Source organism: Phaenicophaeus curvirostris, chromosome 2, assembly GCF_032191515.1.
Source record: "Phaenicophaeus curvirostris isolate KB17595 chromosome 2, BPBGC_Pcur_1.0, whole genome shotgun sequence".
Classification (NCBI taxonomy): Eukaryota; Metazoa; Chordata; class Aves; order Cuculiformes; family Cuculidae; genus Phaenicophaeus; species Phaenicophaeus curvirostris.
The window spans coordinates 64,242,417-64,264,575 of NC_091393.1; the positions used below are offsets into that span (position 1 = coordinate 64,242,417).

A 22,159-nucleotide genomic window follows, 5' to 3' on the forward strand; every position below is an offset into this window, starting at 1 on the left:
CTATAGATTTTGTAATAAATTCATACCTTGTTTGTTTCTTCCAAATGTTTTGATGAATAACTGTAAATCCATGGCTAGTGACTACTGAGGATGCTAAAATTATACAAATGCAGTGTGACCATTTTTTCTGTTGATGTCGCTCTGTAGGAAGCCATTGAATCATTCAAAGAAGCTCTGAAGCAGAAAGCGGATTTCATAGATGCATATAAAAGTCTGGGACAAGCCTACAGGTAGTTGCATTCAGAAATAGTTTTAAAATCTGTTTCTATTCAATTGTATTCTTTAAAATGCATTCCAAGTTATTACACATCTGTTACAAAACTGTGCAGAATCATGTATGTATTTGGTAGCTCTTACAGCCAGTATGACTATGTCACAGTATGTTCAATGTAAATAATTTCTAGGTTTGCTTTATATTTTTAGTTTAGGCTTCAGTGGGAGTCTGAGTTTTCAAGACTGAAAGGTTAGGAAAAGAAGAGCTTAATGATCTTAAACTTAAAAAAATCAGTGTACTTTATAAAAAGATGAAGAAAAATTTGAGTTGCATACTATTTCTATATTAATACTTTCCACGATAATTTCTCTGTAGCTATTTTTACAAAAAGCTGTCCTGCACGTAGAATAATTCCAGTCAATACATTTTCAATTTAGCTACTGCTTTCAAACACTATATGCTTGCTTCTTATTCAGCATTTAAGTAGTTAGTGTATCTTTTAAAAAGTGTTTATATTTAGAAGATAAAAAGACATGTTCTAGATAGTGCTTTCCAAGAATTCTGTCTCTGGAAGTCTTTTTTTGTTTAGATTCTGAAGAAATACTGTAGCTATGGGCGTTTATGCTTTATGTCCACTGAGGATTGTGAAGATTTGTGATCCCATGGGTTTATATTTCGGAGTGTGCATTTCTGGGAGTGAAAAACACTGTGCAGCTGTTCTGTTATTAACACTGAAGAACAGTTGCAGAATTGCTGCTTTTATTAAATAAATTTTCCATTAGTTCTGTGTTCCTCTTTAATGATATCTGCTTTGGATGTGTTAAAGCAACTTGTAACAAGTAATTTCATGTTCGCTGTTGCCTTCTATATTCTTCACTTTCTGCTTTGTGGAATCACCTAGAGAACTTGGCAACTTCGATGCTGCTACAGAGAGCTTCCAGAAGGCTTTGCTCCTAAATCAAAATCACGTTCAGACGTTACAGCTCAAAGGAATGATGCTTTATCATCATGGTAGCTTAGATGAAGCACTAAAGAATTTTAAGGTAAGCAAACCCTAAGTAAATATGAGAGTAAAATGTTTTCACAAGGACTAGAGTTCGACAAGTGCTATAAAATAGGAAAATCTCAAAGTTTTTAATTCTGAATGTGTAGGAGCATTTGAACTAAAAATATTTCTTGTGAAGCCTGTCTTAAAAGATGTATAAAACTTTACAGTTTTTAATTAGAAATTGAGTTTTGATAAAACTCAGATACTTCCTCTTAACTTTTATGAATTTCTAAAACCAAGCTCTGGTAGAAATGTTTTATTTGGTGTTTGGGTGGGGGTTTTTTTGGTGTTTTGTTTTTTTTTTTTTGTAAAGTGGTAATTTTGTTCTTGGTAATGTTTTAGTTTGGGTTAGGATCTAAAGTTTTTTTTTTATATCTGATGGAAGAAGGAATGTAGTCGTCTTTGCAATTTTAAGCTTAAAATAAGAATACAGAGTTCTGTATCTCTCTAATTTTTCTGAAGTATTTTCTTTGTCTTGTAAAACTCAGAATAGGTTGTGATTTATTGAGCTTGTAAAAATATATGTGTTTCCATAGGTAAGCAAAGTATTGCCTCTCTCCGTTGCCATTAAATAACAGCCTTGTTTTGTAGACAGAACAAAGGCATATGTTAATCACGTGTCCATGTCCTTAAAACCAGGATTTAAATAAGGTGTGCAAGCGATTACATCCCTTTCTGAATGAGTCATAACTTTATGTGCATCTTTGTGTTCACCTTCTGTAACACAGCTTGTAGGTACTGGTGTAATTGAAAAGGTATTTCAACTTTTAAGATGGACATGCTCTTCTAAAATCATGTTATTTTTAGGAAAATCAGAGCATTTAATTTTCAATGATATATATGAATATGCTATGTATTTAACATGTAGCGAAGAGTTGACTAGCATAATAAAGTGTACTTATAAGTGAACTAGTGAAGAAGCGGATGGAAGAAATGGCACATTATATACATTGAACCAGCCAAAACTGACTTTTTACTAATATTGTCAGGAATGTTTTGTCTAATTTTATTCAGCTAGTGGTGAAACTTCTGTAATGCTAATATAATTAAACCAAACATGATCTATTGTAATAAAAATTTCATATTTTCACTGACAGTTCTTTTTTTTCCCTCTAATGAAGCTGAAAATACTTTTCTTACATTTGCTACCAACTTAAGTGCTCAGCATCACTTGAAAGGAAATTGCAGTGGAAATAGATCTTAATAATCAGTAAAACTTTTCACGCAGGTCTTCTGAGCGAACAGGTTAGTTTATTTGAAGATACTCATTCTCTTTCTTGATTTGTGTGTGTTCTGTCCCTTCAATCTCTTAGAGATGTCTACAATTAGAGCCATATAACGAAGTATGCCAGTACATGAAAGGTCTCAGCCATGTTGCAATGGGACAGTTCTATGAAGGCATAAAAGCTCAGACTAAAGTTATGTTAAATGATCCACTACCAGGTCAGAAGGCCAGCCCAGAATATTTGAAAGTGAAATACCTCCGAGGTAAGTTGAAATTGTCTTTCTTTTTTTACATTTTCTTAAATCCTACAAGAACCCTAAAAATGCAGGTGTGCTTGTAGTTACGGCCATTTTAAAGAAGCCATCGTATGCTGTCATGGGCACTGTTGAGCATCTGTTTAAAAAAAAATAAATATGTACACTGATCCTTCCTTGTTCATGCAGTTAAAAATTAGCACCACAAATGAAATACACATTTCTTCATAATGGTAAAATGTTGTGATGCTTCATTGAAATTCTTGGTTTTATGTAATTATGTAAGTAGGCTGATTATGCAAACAGTATTTAACTTTATTTCTTTCCTCCAGAGTACTCTAGATACTTGCATGCACATTTGGATACCCCTCTTACAGAGTATAATATTGATGTAGATCTTCCTGGAAATTTCAAGGACCACTGGGCCAAAAATCTTCCTTTTCTTATAGAAAATTACGAAGAACAGCCAGGGTTACAGCCACATATAAAGTAAGTAATGTAAACAAGTGAGTAAATCTTTTTCAAAATCATGGGGATCGGAGTTGGTTTAACTCATAAAACAAAGAATGAAACACGGTGATTTTCTTCCCTTCTGTCTTCACATAGTTAATAATATTCATATAATGTTTCATATTCTGAGGCCTTACTGATTTAACTATTATATTCTTTTCTTACAATTAATGTTAAGGAGTTGGGCTTGAGATGCTCAGTGTAGTGGTGTGTAGCACCCTTATTACAGTTTCTTGTTGTGTGTTAAGCTTTTGTTTTATTACAGGTGTAACTTCCTAGATACTTAATAGATTTTTAATGGCATCTGCGTTTCACTGGGAAAAAATACTCTCCAGAATAATTTAAATAACCAGTATTTTACAAGGAGGGTGATTTCAGTCAACAAAGCAGGGGATTTATTAGAATTAGCTTCAGACGTATCTAGCTAAAGGAAAGAGAGAAATTTTTCCTTCTGTAAACTAATTTGTAGATATATTTTCTTGTATTCACTTTATCGATGTAAAAAAACCGTGAGTTAAAAATTAATGGCTCTTGTATGTATGGAATAGTATGGAGTAGAATCCATCTTTTTGGCACAAGAAACTTTTACAGAATTGAAGGAGAAGTTATAGAATAAGGCTTCCAGTCTCTATACATATTCTTTTCTTACTTAGTGTTGAAGTTCCTCAGAGTGAATGTAACATTGAAGGCGAATTTATTGTCTTTGAATTTTATTTAGTATCACTAACTATAAGCAAGCCTGAAGGCGAAATACTGATTTTGACATTAATAAGATCTACCGTTAAATTCAGTAAGACCAGGATTTCATTTGGAGTATTGAGCATAACTGCCATGTGCTGTGTGTGTTCAGTGGGGTGGGTGGAGGAATAAGTGTTGTTTATACTGCTTTTAAGTATTTGTCACACAAACAATATTGATAATCAAAAAAAAAAAAGCCTCAACTGCTTTTAACTTCTAGGACTTTTATTGCCAACTTGTCTGATGTGTTTTTCTCCTCTCTAAGAGATGTGTTGTTTCAGAATTTTGAAAGCTATAAGCCTGATGTGCAAGAACTCATATGTGTAGCCGATCATCTGGGTTCCATGATGCAGTATGAGACACCAGGATTTCTTCCAAATAAAAGAATACACAGAGGTATAAGGAAAATGCTCTGTAAAATTGTGTGGAAAAAAAAATCAATGCACTGAAAATTTGATGCTATACCTTTGCTATCTGTAAATTAGTTTTATGCTCTATTCCTGTCAAATCAGATAAAAAGTTTAAAATTTAACACAATTATGTCACCAGTTTCTTGGCTAGTTGGGGACTGGAAATCATCATCACCCAGATTTTATTGAAGTTGGCTGTTCTTTTCCTGTAAATACATCATTTTCCTGCTTCAGTTTTCCTGTTTTGTACAAAAATGACTGGCTCTAATTGGTTTCCTCTTTCTGTTGTTGTTTGTCCCTCTCTCCTCTTCTGCCATCCTCAGCAATGGGATTGGCCACTTTAGAAGTAATGCAAGCTGTGCAGCGAACTTGGGCAAACTCAAAAGTTCGGATGAATGGGAAAACCAGACTGATGCAGTGGAGAGATATGTTTGATATTGCTGTGAAATGGCGAAGGTAACGGTAGAAGAAAAGAGAGAACAAGCCTTTTGTCAGTTATAATAATGATGCATGCTTCAGTTAACCAAAGGGCTGAAGTCACAGAGGAGAAAATGAATGCTTGCCACTACCTTGTAACTAGGAAGCGTTCTGATAAAAGAGAAGGATGGCTTAGGTACAAGGAGTGAGTGCACTTCTGAAAATACTCTTTTTTTTTTAATTTATTTTTAAAAGAGGGGAAGAGTTGAGAATAGCATTTTCTGGTTGAGGCAAAGCTATGAAAGACCATAGGATACATTACAGCTTAAGCCAAAAAATACTAACAGTTTCAAACTCCAGCAACATTAAATGCTTATGAGTTGGGTTTATTTTTGTTATGAAAATCATACATGCATTTAAATAAAAAGCTCTCTTTTTTTGAGCTCTGAATTCTGGCTTTTGCTTAAAACTATTCTGTGAACAAAGCTCACTTAAAAATATTACATGCAGTGAAATGTGTGCCAATATTAATGCCCTTTTGTCTTTATAGGATAGCTGATCCTGACCAGCCTGTGCTTTGGTTGGACCAAATGCCTGCCCGAAGCCTTAGCAGAGGTTTCAATAATCACATTAACCTCATCAGGTATGACAGTTTTACCAAACAGCCTTTCCCCACACACTAAGGGACTATACCAAAATTTATTGGCTGTTTATGAAACAGCATATTGCAGTATTGAATGTATATGTGCTTATTGTTTTGATTTAGCATTGATTTTATAATTTCTAATGGAACATTTGGGGTTGCGCACCTCATGCTTTCCCTCATGCCGTTTCTTCTTTTTCTTGAATTTCAATTATACCATTGAATTATAGCAAGATTTAACTAGGATCCAGAACATGCATATTTTTATGTGCTGTTTTTTGTTCCCAAATCTAATTTTTACATTTAAGGCTAAGTTCATCATAGTTGTAATTTTTGCAAATGCTGCTTCTCAAAGACAGTGGCAGCAGTAATGAAACAATGCTGTTCTACTAGCTTTAATACCAATTTACAATAGAAAGGAAACCAATAGTTCTTTTAGTTGTTTTCGAAGCAGGCCTAAGTAAAGGAAAAATGAAAAAATAAGTAACCTGTGAAAGGTAATGACTGTGCTTTCAAACAAAGGTAAAATTCAAGAGATTAAACCACTGTTGTACGTTCCATCTTCTCCCATGCTGCAAGACTTGGTATTGTAATCATGACAGTGCTACCTCTCATGAAGTGGTAGAAGTGTGAAAGACTCAAAGTGGCAACATCACTGTCAATCACAGGAGCAAAGTGTGTTTGTGTAATAAATATGTAGCCAGGTTTCATCTTATTTTGCCTCCCTACTGTTGCAAGTATTTAGCTTTTGATCTGTCATTCTGCTTTTGTATCTATTTTCCACACTACTTCTCAAAAATAGAAAGGGAAGCAAAGCCTTCTTGAAAATTATTTTGGGCAGAGAAAAACAGGGATATTCTAATGGTCACATGTAGAGGCTAGTGAGAATTCATCCACACTATTCCTTCCGCTCTACAGAATGGACTCTAGCAGCATCCACTTCACTTCAGGGAGTGGTTATAATGTAGTGTTAAACACCAATGCAGATCAGTAGTTGCCTTGTGCTGGTTGTGCTCAGGATGTGCTGATTCTTGAACAGTCTTGTGCTCAGGCTTCTGCCTTCCTTCAAGCCAAGTGTTACATTTGGGCTCCAAGCTCTGTCCAGCTTTGCTGTTGCCGCATTTCTCTCTGATCACATGTACAATGCAGCAGGAACCACAACCATTTGTAGTTTGAAACAAGGATCTGTCTGGTATTTTATCTGTTTCTTCCTGATATTATTTTGAATGACAGTAGGGAAAGCTTAATTTCTAGGTGATCTGTGCTGGCAGAAGGACATGCATGTAATGACACTTGAGTACCATGCTAAAAAAGATTTTGAACATTGAATCTGGGGAAACATGTCCCTGTACAGGATCTTTGTGCCTGCAACTGGATCTTAGTGTCTGCAACTGGTTTTCACCAGCCAAAGTACTTTACTTGTTTTCCTCTCATCAGGCAGTGCTGGCAAAACTCATGTTTTACTGTTCCAGCTGTTTTCGTGATTTTGTAGAATTATGAAAGAAGCTTCATGAATGTTCAGAGTGGTAGGCTCACAGTTGAATCTAATTCTAACCTTCTTGTTTTGGCTCAGCCTTGACTTTTGAGGATCTCATCAGCATTTTGGTTCTGCTTTTTGATAGCTAGGTAGTGGTTCCTTGAAAATTATTGCTTTGGCACTCCTTTGGAAGGAACTATAGGTTTGAAGCAGCCTTCGGCATCAATCATGATTTAGTACTGGATGGTGGTTGCATCCTCTTAGATTCTGGAAACCTGTACTTGTTTGATTGTTCTGCATCCCAATAATAGCTGCTTTTATTGTCAGCTTTCTGTAGTGATTTGTTTCGTTCCAGTGACTTCACATGAGTTAAGGGAGAAATTAACATACTAAGTGACAATAGTTTTATTTTTCATTTATTTGGTATTTTTAAACATGTTCCGGTCCATTATTATTTCTAAATGGCAATTTACTCTTAGTGGATTATACAGAATGGTGTAATCTGCTTGTATTACTTGACTGTAAAATGGCTGCTATATATAGGCCACCTATATAGGTTACCTAGAGGTAACACCTTTTTTTGATAAGCAAGATCTCTTTGCAATCTTTTCACTGTTTTTTAGGAAGACATACACTGCTTTATTTTTGACTTATGATTTGGAAGTTATTCTCATAACTGTATCACTGATGCTGAATTCTTTGTACTCTATGGCTACCTGAAAAAGAGGTGTAACGGCAGATTATTTAGACTGGCAAATGACAAATGACAGCCTTTCATGGTCATTAAATATACAAAGGTAGAAACTGTTCAGTCAAGTAAGAAGTGTAATAGTAGCAGTTGGGTATTCTTTTGGAATTCATAACGGATCTAGCCATGCTGAGCTTAAACTGTTCTTAGGTTTTGTTTGGTCCAAATTATGCACTGGTAATTTCTGTTTGCAAAAGCATTTGGATTAGATATCTGTTAGTGTAACACTTTACTCAGAATACTTTGCATTTGAAATCCATTATTGTTCAGTGATTCCTATCAAATGAATCTTGGCATGGAGGCACTGGCACTCAGTGACTGATGAATTAAAGATTCTTTGCCAGAGTGGAAAATGCTTGGAGAGTGTCAGAAAACAAAACCTTTTTTGAGTTTTGCTCTGAGTCAGTTTGGGGGCCTTTTATTAAAGGTGTATACGAAACATCTTGCACTGGGCTTCCAGATCTTAACATTCTCAAGATGCAAGTGTATTGGCTGTGTACTTCTTCACAGGTCTGTAGGCAAGTACAACTTTGGCTTATCTCCTTTATGACTTAAATGATCACAGCCACCAAGTTTCATTTAAAGTACAGAAAATGTTTTTGAAAGCTTAAGTTATTTTCATAGGCAAAAGAAGGATTTGGGATCAAATAAATATTCATGATATATAGAATATTCTTATTAAAAAATAAAGACACTCTCTGGAACTCTGCTACTTTTGAGTTCTTGGTGGTAGTTTTTATTAAACAAGGAGAAAGTGTGAGAATAAACATGGAACCCTTCTGACCGCATGCCAAAAGTCTTTTCTTGGTACTACTGCTTCTAGATGGCCTTACAGAATAATAGGTCTGATTTGGATGCATTTCCCAAGATGCCACTAAAGGAAAATCCAGTTCCTTGTACTGGCACGCTTCTGCCTGTTGTACAGTTATTTTTTTAATACAGATGGAAAATGATGGGACGTACAACAAGGGCAAATTACGTATATAGATTTGTCTTCATCCTTCCACTTTCCCTACCTCCTTTTCCTGTGTGCAGATACGTGTATGTGTTCTAATTCTGTTCAGCTTTTAAAGAATGATTTTGCCATAATTTTGAGACTAGGCCTACTAAAGTGTGAGACTGTCAAGCGAGACATTAGACACTTAAGCTGCCAAAAATGACTTAGACTGGAAAAAAAACTAGGTGTACACACCTTCCTGTGATTGACAGTGGTATTGCTTCCTCAGAGAGCGATAACGTTTGCTTTATAAAATCTTGTTTTGTAGACTGGGAGAAGAGGAAGGACTCCTACAAATGCAATAATGGTATGTAATTTTTCCTCTTAGAGTGGTTGTAGCCCTAGTAGGTTTCTGCCAGGTTTCCAATGTATATTTTTTCCTTGGTAGTACCAGGGAAAAAACACCCTTCTGATGTTTTTGCTTAACAGTTACTACTTGCAACTGTTAGGAGTAATAGCAAAATTGCTTTAATATAGAGGAACATAGGTGAATAAATAAAAATTTATGTAGCCTGTCAGAGCAGATCAGCATAAATATATATATATAGGCAAATATGTAAATTGAAGTGTTGGTTCTCAACGTCAGTCAGTGTGCAGATTGAGAATTGCCTTCTAGTTCTCAGTATCTATGAGTGTAAATAACTGTCTAAGAAAGATTATGTCCTTGTACAAACTGATAGTTATCATATAGATAAGATTTACTGGACATAGGCACACTCAAAATTGGGAAATACACATGAAATCTAGTTCATTAGAGAGCCACACCACTAATGATACGTGAGCTTTTGCAAGTTCAGCGTGGAATCTTTTTTCAAAATAGGGGATGGGCAGTTCACCAGTTCGGACTTACCTCTAGTTCTTTCCTTTAATTTACAAAGCATCTGTGGAATTCTATCAAATATTAATGAATAATATTTGTGTCTCACCACTGGAATGTTGGCTTGAAAAACTCGACTTTAAAAAACCCTTTTGTTTTCTTTGTAGGGGACAGGTCATTAATATGCGGTACCTGGAATATTTTGAGAAAATTCTTCATTTTATCAAAGATAGGATCCTTGTTTACCATGGGTAAATTGCTGATACATTTTTTTCCCCTGCTTCACTCCTCTGGTAATACTGATTTAGAATCAACATAATATTAATTTCAGTAAATCTGAGGGATATTTTCTTAATTTTAGTAAGTTGTAGTTTTCTTAGTATTTAAGATTGTCTTATTTCCTATTGGAAGTGCAAAGTCTTATTCATTGCCATGTAAAGAAACTTTAACTAACAGAAAGAAAACATTGTGAATTACAGTGTACCTAGAAATTAATAATGGTGTTGAATTTGAACCCACAGTTTTGGCATGAATGGGTCTCAATTCTTTCTAAAAATATTACTTATTACAGATGTGCTTGGCTTCCCCCGATAGAAGGTAGTACAGTTTCTCTGAATACTGAGATTAATTTATTAAATAGTAGGAGTGAGGAAGAAAAGAAAGAAGATATGGAAGGTGATTTTAACTGAAAGTGCTGTTTGACAAGTAGTTTTAAAGGAGCAGAGAATCTTTACTACCTGTTACATAGATGGGGTGGTAGATGTTGTTCTGGAACAAAAGACAATTGTAGAATCTTGAATGGAACAATGTGACTAAGGGTAATCTGAAAATTAATGTTGACGTCTTATTTCAAACTTTGATCAGCTTTTATGAATGAAATGTCTTCCCCAACGTTGAATTAGGAAACTCTTTTAGCTTTAAACCCTCTTAAATTTTCTTTGGCCTGGTAACTTACATTAAATATTGAGTTCTCTTTTCCCGTCTCATTATGCTGCTTAAATAACAAAAAACTGAAGTGCAGAAAATCCTTACAGCAGTTGAAAACATTTCAGTTTTATAAAATTTAAGATACTTTCTGAGATATGCAAGTTCTGTAGTAACTGAGAAGTCTGTTCTTTATTGGGAGAAAGTTTGTTCAGAGAGAGGCAGCAGCATTTGACCTTAAACCGGTGTCACAGTTTAGCCCTTGCCTGGCTAGATTTGACAGTTAATATCATACAGCTGGGCTCTTGGTTCCCTTCTCCCACATACCAGTGAAAGGGGAAAGGAAAATGAGGGGAAAGAGACTTGTAGGTTGGAAACTAAAACTACAGCTTGTAACCAAGTATGAAGGAATTAATTTTCAGATAAGTAGTAATCAAATAACTTTCAATAACTTATTCCACTACGGCCAGTGAGGTTTAAGCTAGATGTATTTCCAGAAATGCTACTTGTGTTCAGCTATTGTGACTCTGTATTTAACTTTTTTCCAGTGCCAATAATCCAAAAGGACTATTAGAGGTTCGAGAAGCTTTGGAAAAGGTACATAAAGTAGAGGATCTTCTTCCCATAATGAAGGTAAATAAAAGATAGACTTCAAAATGTGATAAAAATAAGAAAATGTATCTTGGGAGATATCCAGTTCCTCGAAATATAACCATTATAAGCTTAAAATTAGTAACTGGAAACACTAAATCAGGTTATTTCAAGTCTGCACATGTAGGGTATGACCTTCCTTTTGATACCTGCACATGTGTGGTATTTATTTGAAAGGCTTGGCCTAACTGTGAATTGGTAAAGAAATTGCAGGAAAACAAGGTGTTGGATGTAATTCTGTGAAGCCAGCTTTATCATCTGGGAGACTTTATGGTCAGATCCAACATAGTGGGCTCACAGTATGCCTATACAGTATGAAGAAAGAAAAAAATCGAAGATGTGTCTCTTAAAGATTAGGAACATGGAAGCTATTTTTACCTTAGTTTCATTGGTGCAGGTCAGTGTATGGTGAGGCTAGTAGGGGAAACAGGGGAATAGTTGCCCTCAGTGACCGATAGCTAATCTGAAATGAAATCTTGGTTTATGTTCTTGTGTGCTGGAAGACTGTCAGAAAAGGAGTGGGGAAACCTGCAGGTTTTCTTCTTGCTGATGGTGGTCTTTGTAGAAGTGCTTTAGTTATATGTTGTGCAAAGTGATTTATACTCTTACCTCAACTTAAGTAATAAGCCTTGAGCTGAGTCTTAAGTAAAAGGTCTTCCCCCTCTCCCTATACTTCCCCAAATTAACCTAGGATGAGCAGTGTGTAAATATCTGGGTTTGGGGAAACACCGTTAACAAGTATTCCTTTTTGAAGGATTGGACAGGATTTTACTTAGAGTAGAATAAAATTTGGGAAGGAGCAGTAATTCGAAATACAGACAAAGTCATTGTTTTCTTATCAACTGTGTCCACGTTTCAATTTCTTTACTAAGCAAAGCTGACAGACTGCCATAAACCAAAGCTTTCTGAAGACATGTTGCTGCAACTCTCTGGATTCAGATTGGTTCACGGTCATAGTGTGCTCTCACTTGTGCACTACATATACTTTTTCAGAAGCTGCATGGCTCAAGCACTAAATTTTTCTATTTTTTTTTTTAATATGTATTACTAATATAAGTGTCTTCAAAGAACATACTGTAATTTTGGAGATCCTTTTTATGTTATTGTCTTGTTCTTGGCCTGAGAAACGAAGCCAAGTGGATGCTAATTGAACCTAAACAAAACCTTGTGATAAAGAGGTAGTAGTGTTGGAGTGGATAGACAATTAATGTTCCCTGCTGACACACAAATGTGCAAATAGGGCCCTGTACAGCGCCTAATATGGCTACTGTTGAATTGTAGGCCAGAAAAAAAATGCTATTAGTGGAGTTAAAATTAATTATGGGTTACCAGAGAGGATGGTGAAAATGTATAAGCATAGCGGACTACACATGACTTGCTTCAAAATGAATGTCTCAACTGGCAGCAAATGCTCTTTCTGGTTTTCATAATCTCTACATTTTGCTCTGGCTTGATTCTCCTGTAGCCCATTCCAAATGTAGTGAAGTGGAATGCTGCTTCTCGTTAGAGGCATTTAGAGTTGTTTCTTAAAACAAATGCAGATTCTCTCTAACAAAACGTGGATCACAAGTATTATCTTAAAATAAATAATTCATTCAACACTATTGCATAATAGGCATTTATAGTGCCTGTTTCAAACAAATGTCTGCTAGCATTGATGTAGTTTGGTTATTTGGGTAGCTGGGGAATGTTGTATGTCAAAAGCTGGGCTTTTGGCTTTACTTATATACAGTTTTGGCTGGCTTATACAACTCTCTGGCTACAGTATTACACTTAGATAATGTAGCTTTGTAAAATTTTAAACTATGTGATATTTTTACTTCTGGTAAGGATAAACATTAATTGAAATTTGATCACAGTTCATAAATTATTGCTGTGATGTGTATTCTGGAATCCGCACTTAGACTAATGCAGCTACTTCTTAGTGTAAGCATACAGCAGGCTCTCAACTTCCTGCTTTTGCATTTCCATTATTACACCATAAGGTTACAATCAACATGTAACTTGGGGAGAAGTCTGTATAACTCAAACCACTTTGTACAGTTGCTTTTCATAAACAGTTCTACTTTATACTCACTATATAGTTTTAAAGTTGAATGTCAGTATGCCTCATTCAATATTTATGATTTCTCTTCAGTAGGAAATCTAGGATAAATGAAATAATGCAGTTGATCATAACTCTGTCCTGTTCCCTCTATTTGTCCATTTTTGTTTCTGTTCCATGTATTTTAGGTGTTTCAGAACAATAGCTGGGCAATCTTGGCTCTGTTCAGTCTAATATTGCTTTTTCATTATTATTTTGAAAGCATTTTAACAGTAAAACAAGAGATGGGTTTACGGTGAACACAAAAGTCCCCAGCCTCAAGGATCAAGGGAAAGAATATGATGGATTCACAATTACAATAACAGGAGATAAGTATGTTCCTTGTTTTCAGATATTCAATACATTAAGTAATGAAGAAGTATTATCGACAAATCTTCTCAAGTGCAATTTCTACTTGCATAAAGTGGGTTTGTTTTTTACTAGTGGTGTTTTTGTAAATAACTAAAAACATGTTTGTTTCAGGACTTCTGATTCCTATTATGTTCCCTAACAAAGAGGGAATATGGATAACATTGAAGTTGGCCCAGTTGTGAAGATTCTCTAACATATAGCACAAAAGTGAAGAGAGACCTTGTTGCTTATTTTAGACTATAAAATTCTTAAAGGGGAAAAAAAGTATCAAAAATCTCAGCCTTTATTCATATCAAAATATATTTCTTGTTGTGAGACCTTGTCTGTTGTGGAGACTGAAAAATTCTGAATGGAATGAAAATTTCTATGATCTAGGAATGGGAAGAGATTTGTCTTCTGACTGGATTTTTTGCCTTTTTTATGTTTATTTTTGAACTGTTGGCAGACCTTCTTGTCTGTGCATGCCAAATTAGATAGTACCTGAATTTATGAGGATACAATTACAGAGGCTTTGGGCTGCTCTTCGGTTGAGGTAGAAAATTCCTCACTCTGTGGATACTGCCTCCTTGGCCTCCTGAAGAAAGAGCATTAATCTGAAACTCAGAAGCTCTGTCCTGTTACTAATTAATTAATTAAATTCTGTGCTTTGGTATCTTTTCCGGAAGTTGTGTGTTTTCAATGAGTGGCATAGAAGCCAAAATTCTCTTCTAAAGTGTTAACATGTCTCTTGGGTTTTAATTCAAATTTTAAATCATATGCCTGTATACTGAAACGGCATTAAATACATGCACCTCACTGTTTTGGGAAAAATATTTTGGTATCAGCACGGTGGTCGCAACTTTGTTCTGCACAAACTTTGTTCTGTACTGGTCAGTCTTTTGATCCATAGATAGTAACTATACTTTTATACCGAAACAGTTCCACTTTGGTAGTTTAAAAGTAAAAAAAACTATACTTCACATTCTGTACAAAAATCCCAAGACCATAAAGATAGTTTAAAATTTCACATTTTTTATTTTTTACCTACACTTTAAGTGAAACATTAATGCTTGTCAGATGTTCTTCAGTGGGAATGCTTCATCTGTGTTTAAACAGCAATCTTTATTTACTCTTTCAGACAAACTTACAATGTGATAAAATGTATTTAATTCAGTGGGGGGTGATTTTTGTTTGTTTTACTGTAAGAGGGGCAATGTATATAATCTGCTTTAGGAAAAGCAACAGGAAAGAATTCTGTTCAAACTTCATGAAGTTCTATTCAAAAACTTTCTTAATCCTTTTTTGTTTCATCTCCTTGATAGAGTGGGGAACATACTGTTTTCAGTAGAAACTCAGACAACGGAAGAGAGAACACAGCTGTATCACGCAGAAATAGATGCGCTATATAAGGACCTAACAGCTAAAGGAAAGGTTCTAATTCTGTCTGCAGAGCTAGCAGTAAGGCTGTTTTAATGGAAATTATGTATTCCTTGATAAAATCCTATTACTTTTTTATACCTTCTGTTTAACAGTCACTGTTCTAATACTTTTTGACAGAGATCTTAAGTAATAAAATCAACTTCTTGTTTAAACCCAGTTATGACAAATACTGTTAGAAGTGGCCATAATTGTTAAGTTACTTCAAAATTTGCTATGCTTTGCTGCAGTGATAGTGAGTGTCCAGGCAAGGTCTAAATGTCAGTGTGACCTTTTTTTTTTTTATCTCCTTATTTTCTTTATTTTTCTCGCGATTCCGTGATTCACTGTTTCATCATCCTTATAAACCCCCCTTAGAATCTGGCTCATGGTGGCTACATAGGAGATAAGTAACACCAATTCATGAGAAGCTCTAGAATTGTGTTTGTGTTGATTTGAACTGCAGTGAGAATCTGACTACATCTGAGCTTGTGCTTTCCATAGATTAACTATGTTTCACTTATATTTTAAAATATAACAAAATAATTTGCTTTAGACATCTGTAAATCAGACTTCTTAGCTTGATGTTTCTCACCTTTTAAGTAATTCTTTAAAAAAAAAAAGACAGTACCACAAGACTTTCCAATATGTGCTCCCTTATGTGGTATAACCTGCCTATTAAATTATCTTGAATTCACTTTGTTTTTTTCCCTTGCTTAGGAAGTAGATGCTGTTTGCAACTTGATCCTGTCATTAGTTTATTACTTCTATAATTTAATGCCACTTTCAAGAGGATCTAGGTTAGTGATTGTCTTTATATTATCTATTATCTTGGGTTCATGCTGTAAAATGTCAATGTGTTGCAGTATGTTAATGTATTTTTTAATATTTAAAAAAGCTCTAGGTTGAGCTGTGTCCTTGCACAGTCTCTTGTTTGTGCTGCCCTGACAATAGGTGCTGACTTAATACTGTTTTAAAAGCTAGTTTCTAATTGCTGATGGTAACTATTCATAGCTGCATGTATATTTAAAGTTGTGAGTAGTCTGTATCTATAAACTTCAGCTCACAGATTGGAAAGTGTCATTTTTAAATTGTAATGCTTGGATTCCTAGTCTATATTATGTTACACTACTGTAATTTCACTCAAGAAGCTTTACGGAAGCATGAATTTAAGGTGAAATATACTTTTCTTTTTAATAAAATACACTAAAATAGTATTCTAGAAATTTATTGCAGCTCTTAGGGTCGCCAGATGAAATCCTAGGATAAATCCCGTATGTTGCAGATCTCTTCAACTGAAATTCTTGTTTAATTCAAGCCTAGCTACATCTGAGACTATTAGGAATCTCTGTTCCACAAAGTACTGAAGATCTTTTAGCTTATTATTAATCACAGTTCAGTAGAAAAATAACATTTTAAGAATACTGAGACTTCATTTTTATAATCACGCTTTGCCTTTATCTTACAAAATATACGAATTAACACAAGTTCTGAGTTTCGTAATTTAAAAAAAATTACATTAAAGAATTAGTTAAGTAACTGAACAGCTTTTCTGAGGCTCTGTTGCAGTTGAGGTCATAACCTCTTCTGGGCTACAGCTAAGCTTCTTGGGAACAGGAGTTTGCTTTGTTTTCAACTCTATGGAATCTTAAGAACTCCTAAGTCTGAAATTATGATTCTGACTACTGTAGAAACAGTGCTGTTCAGTAGTTAAACTCCATAGGATCATAACTTCATTTCAGTGGTGCTGGAAAGTAACAGTGATTTCAATTTTTAAGTGTTTGATGCTTGTTTTCACTTCTAGAATAAAATAACTAACACAGTAATTTTTACTAGCCTACTGTGAAACAGTAGTATCTTCTACTTGTTTTGTAGTCTAAAATAGCATTATGGAAAGACTCCTACTTTGCTGAGTTTGGTTTTGATTTGTTTTTTCTTAGTGTGATAGCTTATTCAGTGATCATGGGAGCACTAATGGCAAGTGGAAAAGAAGTATCAGGAAAAATCCCTAAAGGAAAGGTAAGTATCAAAATACACTGGTTCAGCCTTGATAGAGGAGGTAATATTTGTAAACGTGAGTAAGGAGCTGTAACAATTAAGAGAGGTTGCACCCTTTTTTACTGAAGATGGGTTAGGTGTATACTATACTGCCTTACAGCCTGAGAGAGTTTTGAAAAATTCATTGCTATTTTGACAGCAGGTGAGATTTAGAAATAGTCTGCAATAATTCTGGTTGGTGAAATCATAGTAGTTTGTGCCCCACAGTAATTACTTACTTGTAACTGAAGCATTTCTAGAGTGTTGAGCTGCTCTTTCCAGCTCTCTTTGAGAAGGGTTCTGAGAATCCTTGGGCAGAATTAATGACTCTCTGGGGCACAGCAGAAATTTTCTCTTTGCTCTCAATATATTCCAAAGCATGTAGGGCTGGATAAGTAGGAATGTATTTGCAACTTCTCTTGACTTCTCCTTCCCCTCCATATTCTCCCTAATTTAAAATAAGTCCTAGTTTTTCAGTGACTACATTTGAATATTATACCACCATGCTCAACAAAGGGTTTCCCTTTCTTTATTCAACTATTGGTCTCTTAGCTGTGTTACCTTTTCAGCATTAAAGGAGCAAGAGCACCTCTGTCTCTTTAATGTTTTGTCGAAGGAATTCGTGAAATTCAAATGAGAACCAAAATTGTCGAAGAAAATATCCTGAGTGTATAACTGAAAAAGAGTGACTTTCCCTTTTGTTATAGAAAGCCCTGGAAACAATTAAATTTGTCTTTTCAGTACAATGAACTCCTAGTAGCTTTTAAGAGCAAACAGCACTTGCTTAGTAGGAAATACACCATTAAGCTGGTATCTTCGTTGTGCTGTGGGAGTTCAAGCTAAGGTAAAAGATTTGTGTGCTTCCTTATGCAGCTTCTTAGGACTTAATAGAATGGTGCATTTTACTGACTGATTTTATGCAGGCAAGCAGGGTTTCAGGATTACTAAAAGCCAAGATTTCTGACTTAAAAGAAGCTTTGGGGTCACTTGTACATTTGAGGGTTTTTCCTGAAACAGAATGCCTGAACAGGAACAAAAACATTTTTTAGAAAAGTTTTCTCCAGCTGGAAGAAATTGTTTTCACCAGTTTAATGGAGCTGAGAGTTTATTATTTTCTTTGCCATATTCCTTAGAAGGCTATTTCTGGTCCCAAGCTTATGGCAACATACATTATCACACTGTTTTGAGGACAAAGATGCCCAGTTGTGAAGAGTCCTGTTATTTCCAGGCAGGTCAGTCAGCAGTCGTGGCCAGTGCTGATTCCGGTATTCGCTGTGGTGCAAACCCACAGAGAGTTTCAGTGCCTGGCATGTATGATGACTTCCAAACTGGTGGTGAGACTAGTTAGTAAGCTTACTTCTGTCTTACCAAGAATATAGGTAGTGTGCTTTCAGAACCCTTTCTTGAATTCAGCCAAAGTTCTCTGAACCACAAATGTGTCAGCTTAAATGTTTTGGTAGTAGTGAACCAAAGGACTGAACTTTGTTTTGCCGAAAACGTATTTTCAGCTGTAGATAATGAAGCACAGAGTTCTTGGCTATAAGTAGTCAAACACTGCCTAAAAGCCCACTGTGTTAAGAAGTAATTCAGAATGCCTGGAAAATGCAGTATAAATCTACCAGTCATGATACAATATCCTCCAAAACGCAGTATGTAGAAATGAGAAATATCCCCATGTTATTTGGATGTTGTAATAAAGGGCTGAGGACTCTTTTGACTTATTAGTATAAACATTGCATTGAGAGATAAACAAATAACTGGATTTTGTCACAAAAGGAAGGATATGTTTTTAAAGTGTAACTTATATGTTAAGAATATTTGATGATTAACTTCCCGAAGTTAGAGAATTTAAGACTACTCTAATTTCTTAAGGTTGTTTGTTTTTTTTTTCTCATTTTCAGCTGGTTGATTTTGAAGCAATGACAGCACCAGGGTCTGAAGCTTTTAGCAAAATAGCAAGGAGCTGGATGAATCTAAAAAGGTAAATATTTTTTTCAGATCGGGAGTGGGGAAATAAAATGTGGAAGACATATATATAACTTTAAACCTATACTAAAAATGTTACTTAGAAATGATGCGTTTAGTAAGTGATTCAGTGTATTTTATTAATACTGTTTAGAATTTGGTAAGAGAAGATTTAAACTTAGAAACACAGTAATTTATTTCTAGTCTAACAGTAGGGGTGTCTAGGTGTTGTTATGTGTTATCCTCTAAGAAAATTATTTGGGTTAATATTTTCTTCATTTTTTTTTCTAGTGGTCAAATTTGCCTCTTTATTATTTTTTTTAACATTAATAAATCTGGCAACTGAGGAAACGAGGCAAGGGAGGATGTTAACTTGGGGTTTTTCTTCCATTCTTATGGATCTCTTCAAACTACATATCAATAGCCATTTACTTATCCTTTAGTACTATCTGAATGTGTATTTTGAATGAAGTATTTTCGGAGTGGATGGAAGCTTAGAATATACAGAACTGCGTTACTTAGTATAAGTGCTTTAAAATTTTAAAACTTTAAAATTTTTATTTTCATACAAATTGATGTTTTGAATACTGAACACATTAATTTCTTGTCAGTATTATGAATCTGGTGCATATGACTTGTCCCTTAGTGGTTATTCCCCACACAAAATCTGAAGATTGGACCAGTGACAAAAGCAGTTTTAGTATCCTTCAGGTTGATGCCGAGACAATTTAAAGGTGCTGAGAGAACAGGCCAATGTCCTTATGGGTTCATCTATAATATCTGAAAGTTGTACACGTCAAAGGACATTTTTGGTGACTGCAGGAAAGGAAATCTTGCATCCATCTTCCAGAAGGCCGTCTCAGGGAAACTATAGGCTGCGCAGCCTCGCTTTTGTCCCAGGGAAAGTCATGAAGTGGGTCCTCTAGAAAAGCATTTCAGGGTAAATGAGGAAGGTGACAGGGGACAGTTACGTTTGGGACAAATGGACAGCTAGATAGCTAGAAAGCTGTTTGGATGGTAAGATTTAGGGGGTTACTCAGCACTTATGCCACACCTAGAATACTGCATCCCGTTTAGGGGCAACTGCAGTAAAGAATATGGCAAACTGGAGCAAATTCAGTGGAGAGCCACCAAGAGGGTCTGGGTGTGCTGGAACACGTCTTAACTTATTCAGCCAGGAGAAGAGAAGGCTTTGACCTAACAGTAGCTTTGCAGGACCTATGAGTACTGAGAAAATGGAGCCAGGCAGTGCTTGATGGATGGACAAGAGGCAACATGCATGAGTTGAAACAAGTTTCAGACAGCGTAATCTTTTCACCTGGAGGTTGGTCAAGCAGTGGAGCAGGCTGCCCAGAGAGGCCGTGCTGTCTCCATCCCTGGAGATTTTCAAGACCTGACAGGATAAAGCCCTGACACCATGGTCTGACTTTGCAGCTTTTAGCAGAATGCCAGGCCACAGAGCTCCTGGGGTCTGGTCCACCTGAGTTATTCTGAGAGTCTGAGGAACTCTGCAGCCACTGTTAGTGCCAAATATCTCATACTGGTTAATGTTGTATAACTTTATTTTCTGTGGTTCTCAGCCTGGTGAATTTCATTTAGAATACAAAATCTCTTCCTAATCTGAAGGCTATTAAGAAGACTCAAGGACATCTTTGCCAGACTCAGGCTAAAAATCTACATGTAAATGCAATCAAATTCACGATGATAGGAGTGACATTTTTAAACTATGGAGTAGCAAGTTGTGGTTTTTATTAAAAGTAGTCTGCACAAATATTGTGACTTGGTTGTCTTGGAAATAGAAAATACTTATGGTTCCCACAATTTTTTACTGTAGTCTTCCAATTTATGTGCTCAACTACTTTCTTAATCCTCTGTTCTTGGGGGTTTTTTGTTTTTTTGTTGTTTCTTTTTTTCTTAAAAAAGGCATATCTTTATAAAAGGGGAGCTTCTCTCTTGGGAGCAGAGTCAGCCTAAGTCATTTCAACTCTGTTTACGTGTTTCTGACCCTCTTAGTTGTACTGTTGAAATATATGGGAATTGTACTGATTTGTGTTTAAAATAACCTTGCCAGAAACAAAATTTGTTTTTAACCAAGACAATTTTGTAGCATAGTCCCACCAATAATATTGCTGGCTCAAATGAGAGATGTATAATGGGCAAGGAATGAGCCAGAATGGAGAAAATGCCAAAGCTGGATTTTGTTGGTGCTGAGAAAAAAATTTGTAGAACCACAGCCCAAAGGACTTGAAGTAATAATATGAACATAATTAACTTGAGTGGCTTATTTGTCTGTGGTGAAGAATAATAGTGGGTGAGGTAAGTAAGGCTTGAAGACTTAAAGCAATAAAATTTTGCCTTAACTTTTGCCACTTCTGAATACTCTTACATAGTCATTATTTTCATTCCATATAATGAGCAAGGAGTTATGGACGCAAGAGCTAGTTGTGGGCAACAAATTATTGACTTCAGGTCCTAAATGTAGGAGAAGGAGGTGACAAGAAGTATAAGCTGATGTGTTAACTTCCGGGTAAATCATAAAATTCAACAAAAGATAATTTTTTTTCTCTTTTTTTTTTTCAGTATTTCACCTTCTTACAAGAGCTTACCATCAGTATCAGAGACTTTTCCAACCCTGAGGACAATGATTGAAGTACTAAATACAGACTCATCTCATTGTCTAAAAAAAACTATAGTTGTTGTATAATTTATACAAATAAAAGACCAAGAGGTACTGCTTCACAAATTATTTTGAAGGGGGAATTATGGTCAAATGATTTGGTTTGGTTTTGATTTTTTTTTTAATAAAGTAAACTTACTGGACTGGTTATCACTACCATAAAAGCAATTTTCTATGACCAATAGTATTAAAAAGGAAAGAATAAGTAGAACAACTGATTTCTTGTATTGAGACATACTCTAACAGGAAATACAGTTGTTTTTTGGGCCAAACCAAGGAGCAATAAGAAACTTTTGTCATAGTTATGATCTGAACATACTGCAGGTGAAAATTTATGGGGAGAAAAAAAAAAAAAGAGAAGAAAGTAATCAGTTGGAAATACTGCTATGCTACTTCGTTGTTTTTTTTTTTTAAAACCTCTGTCTTCTGCATGGAAAACTTCATGAGCTGTACATGTGTGAGTAATTGGTAAATACACAGGCATTTCATGTAATGCGATCCAGTGAAGGAACAGATTTCAGCTTAAAGTAATGGGTTTCAGGAAGTCACCATTTGGA

The 22,159-nt window shown here is 35.3% G+C and overlaps 1 protein-coding gene across 1 annotated transcript in view; it reads left to right on the top strand.

Annotated features, from left to right (window-relative positions):
* TTC13 (tetratricopeptide repeat domain 13) overlaps positions 1 to 21,740 on the top strand; it is a 39,125-nt gene extending 17,385 nt beyond the window's left edge. The window contains exons 9-23 of the mRNA XM_069852288.1: positions 148 to 230; positions 1,116 to 1,257; positions 2,576 to 2,750; positions 3,074 to 3,230; positions 4,255 to 4,385; positions 4,723 to 4,855; positions 5,367 to 5,459; positions 9,666 to 9,749; positions 10,971 to 11,055; positions 13,380 to 13,489; positions 14,830 to 14,965; positions 15,644 to 15,723; positions 16,864 to 16,942; positions 18,862 to 18,941; positions 21,506 to 21,740. Of these exons, the coding sequence (XP_069708389.1) occupies positions 148 to 230; positions 1,116 to 1,257; positions 2,576 to 2,750; positions 3,074 to 3,230; positions 4,255 to 4,385; positions 4,723 to 4,855; positions 5,367 to 5,459; positions 9,666 to 9,749; positions 10,971 to 11,055; positions 13,380 to 13,489; positions 14,830 to 14,965; positions 15,644 to 15,723; positions 16,864 to 16,942; positions 18,862 to 18,941; positions 21,506 to 21,629 (1,692 nt within the window). The 3' untranslated portion in view covers positions 21,630 to 21,740. The remainder of the gene's footprint in view (positions 1 to 147; positions 231 to 1,115; positions 1,258 to 2,575; positions 2,751 to 3,073; positions 3,231 to 4,254; positions 4,386 to 4,722; positions 4,856 to 5,366; positions 5,460 to 9,665; positions 9,750 to 10,970; positions 11,056 to 13,379; positions 13,490 to 14,829; positions 14,966 to 15,643; positions 15,724 to 16,863; positions 16,943 to 18,861; positions 18,942 to 21,505) is intronic.
* The last annotated feature ends 419 nt before the right edge of the window (positions 21,741 to 22,159 follow it).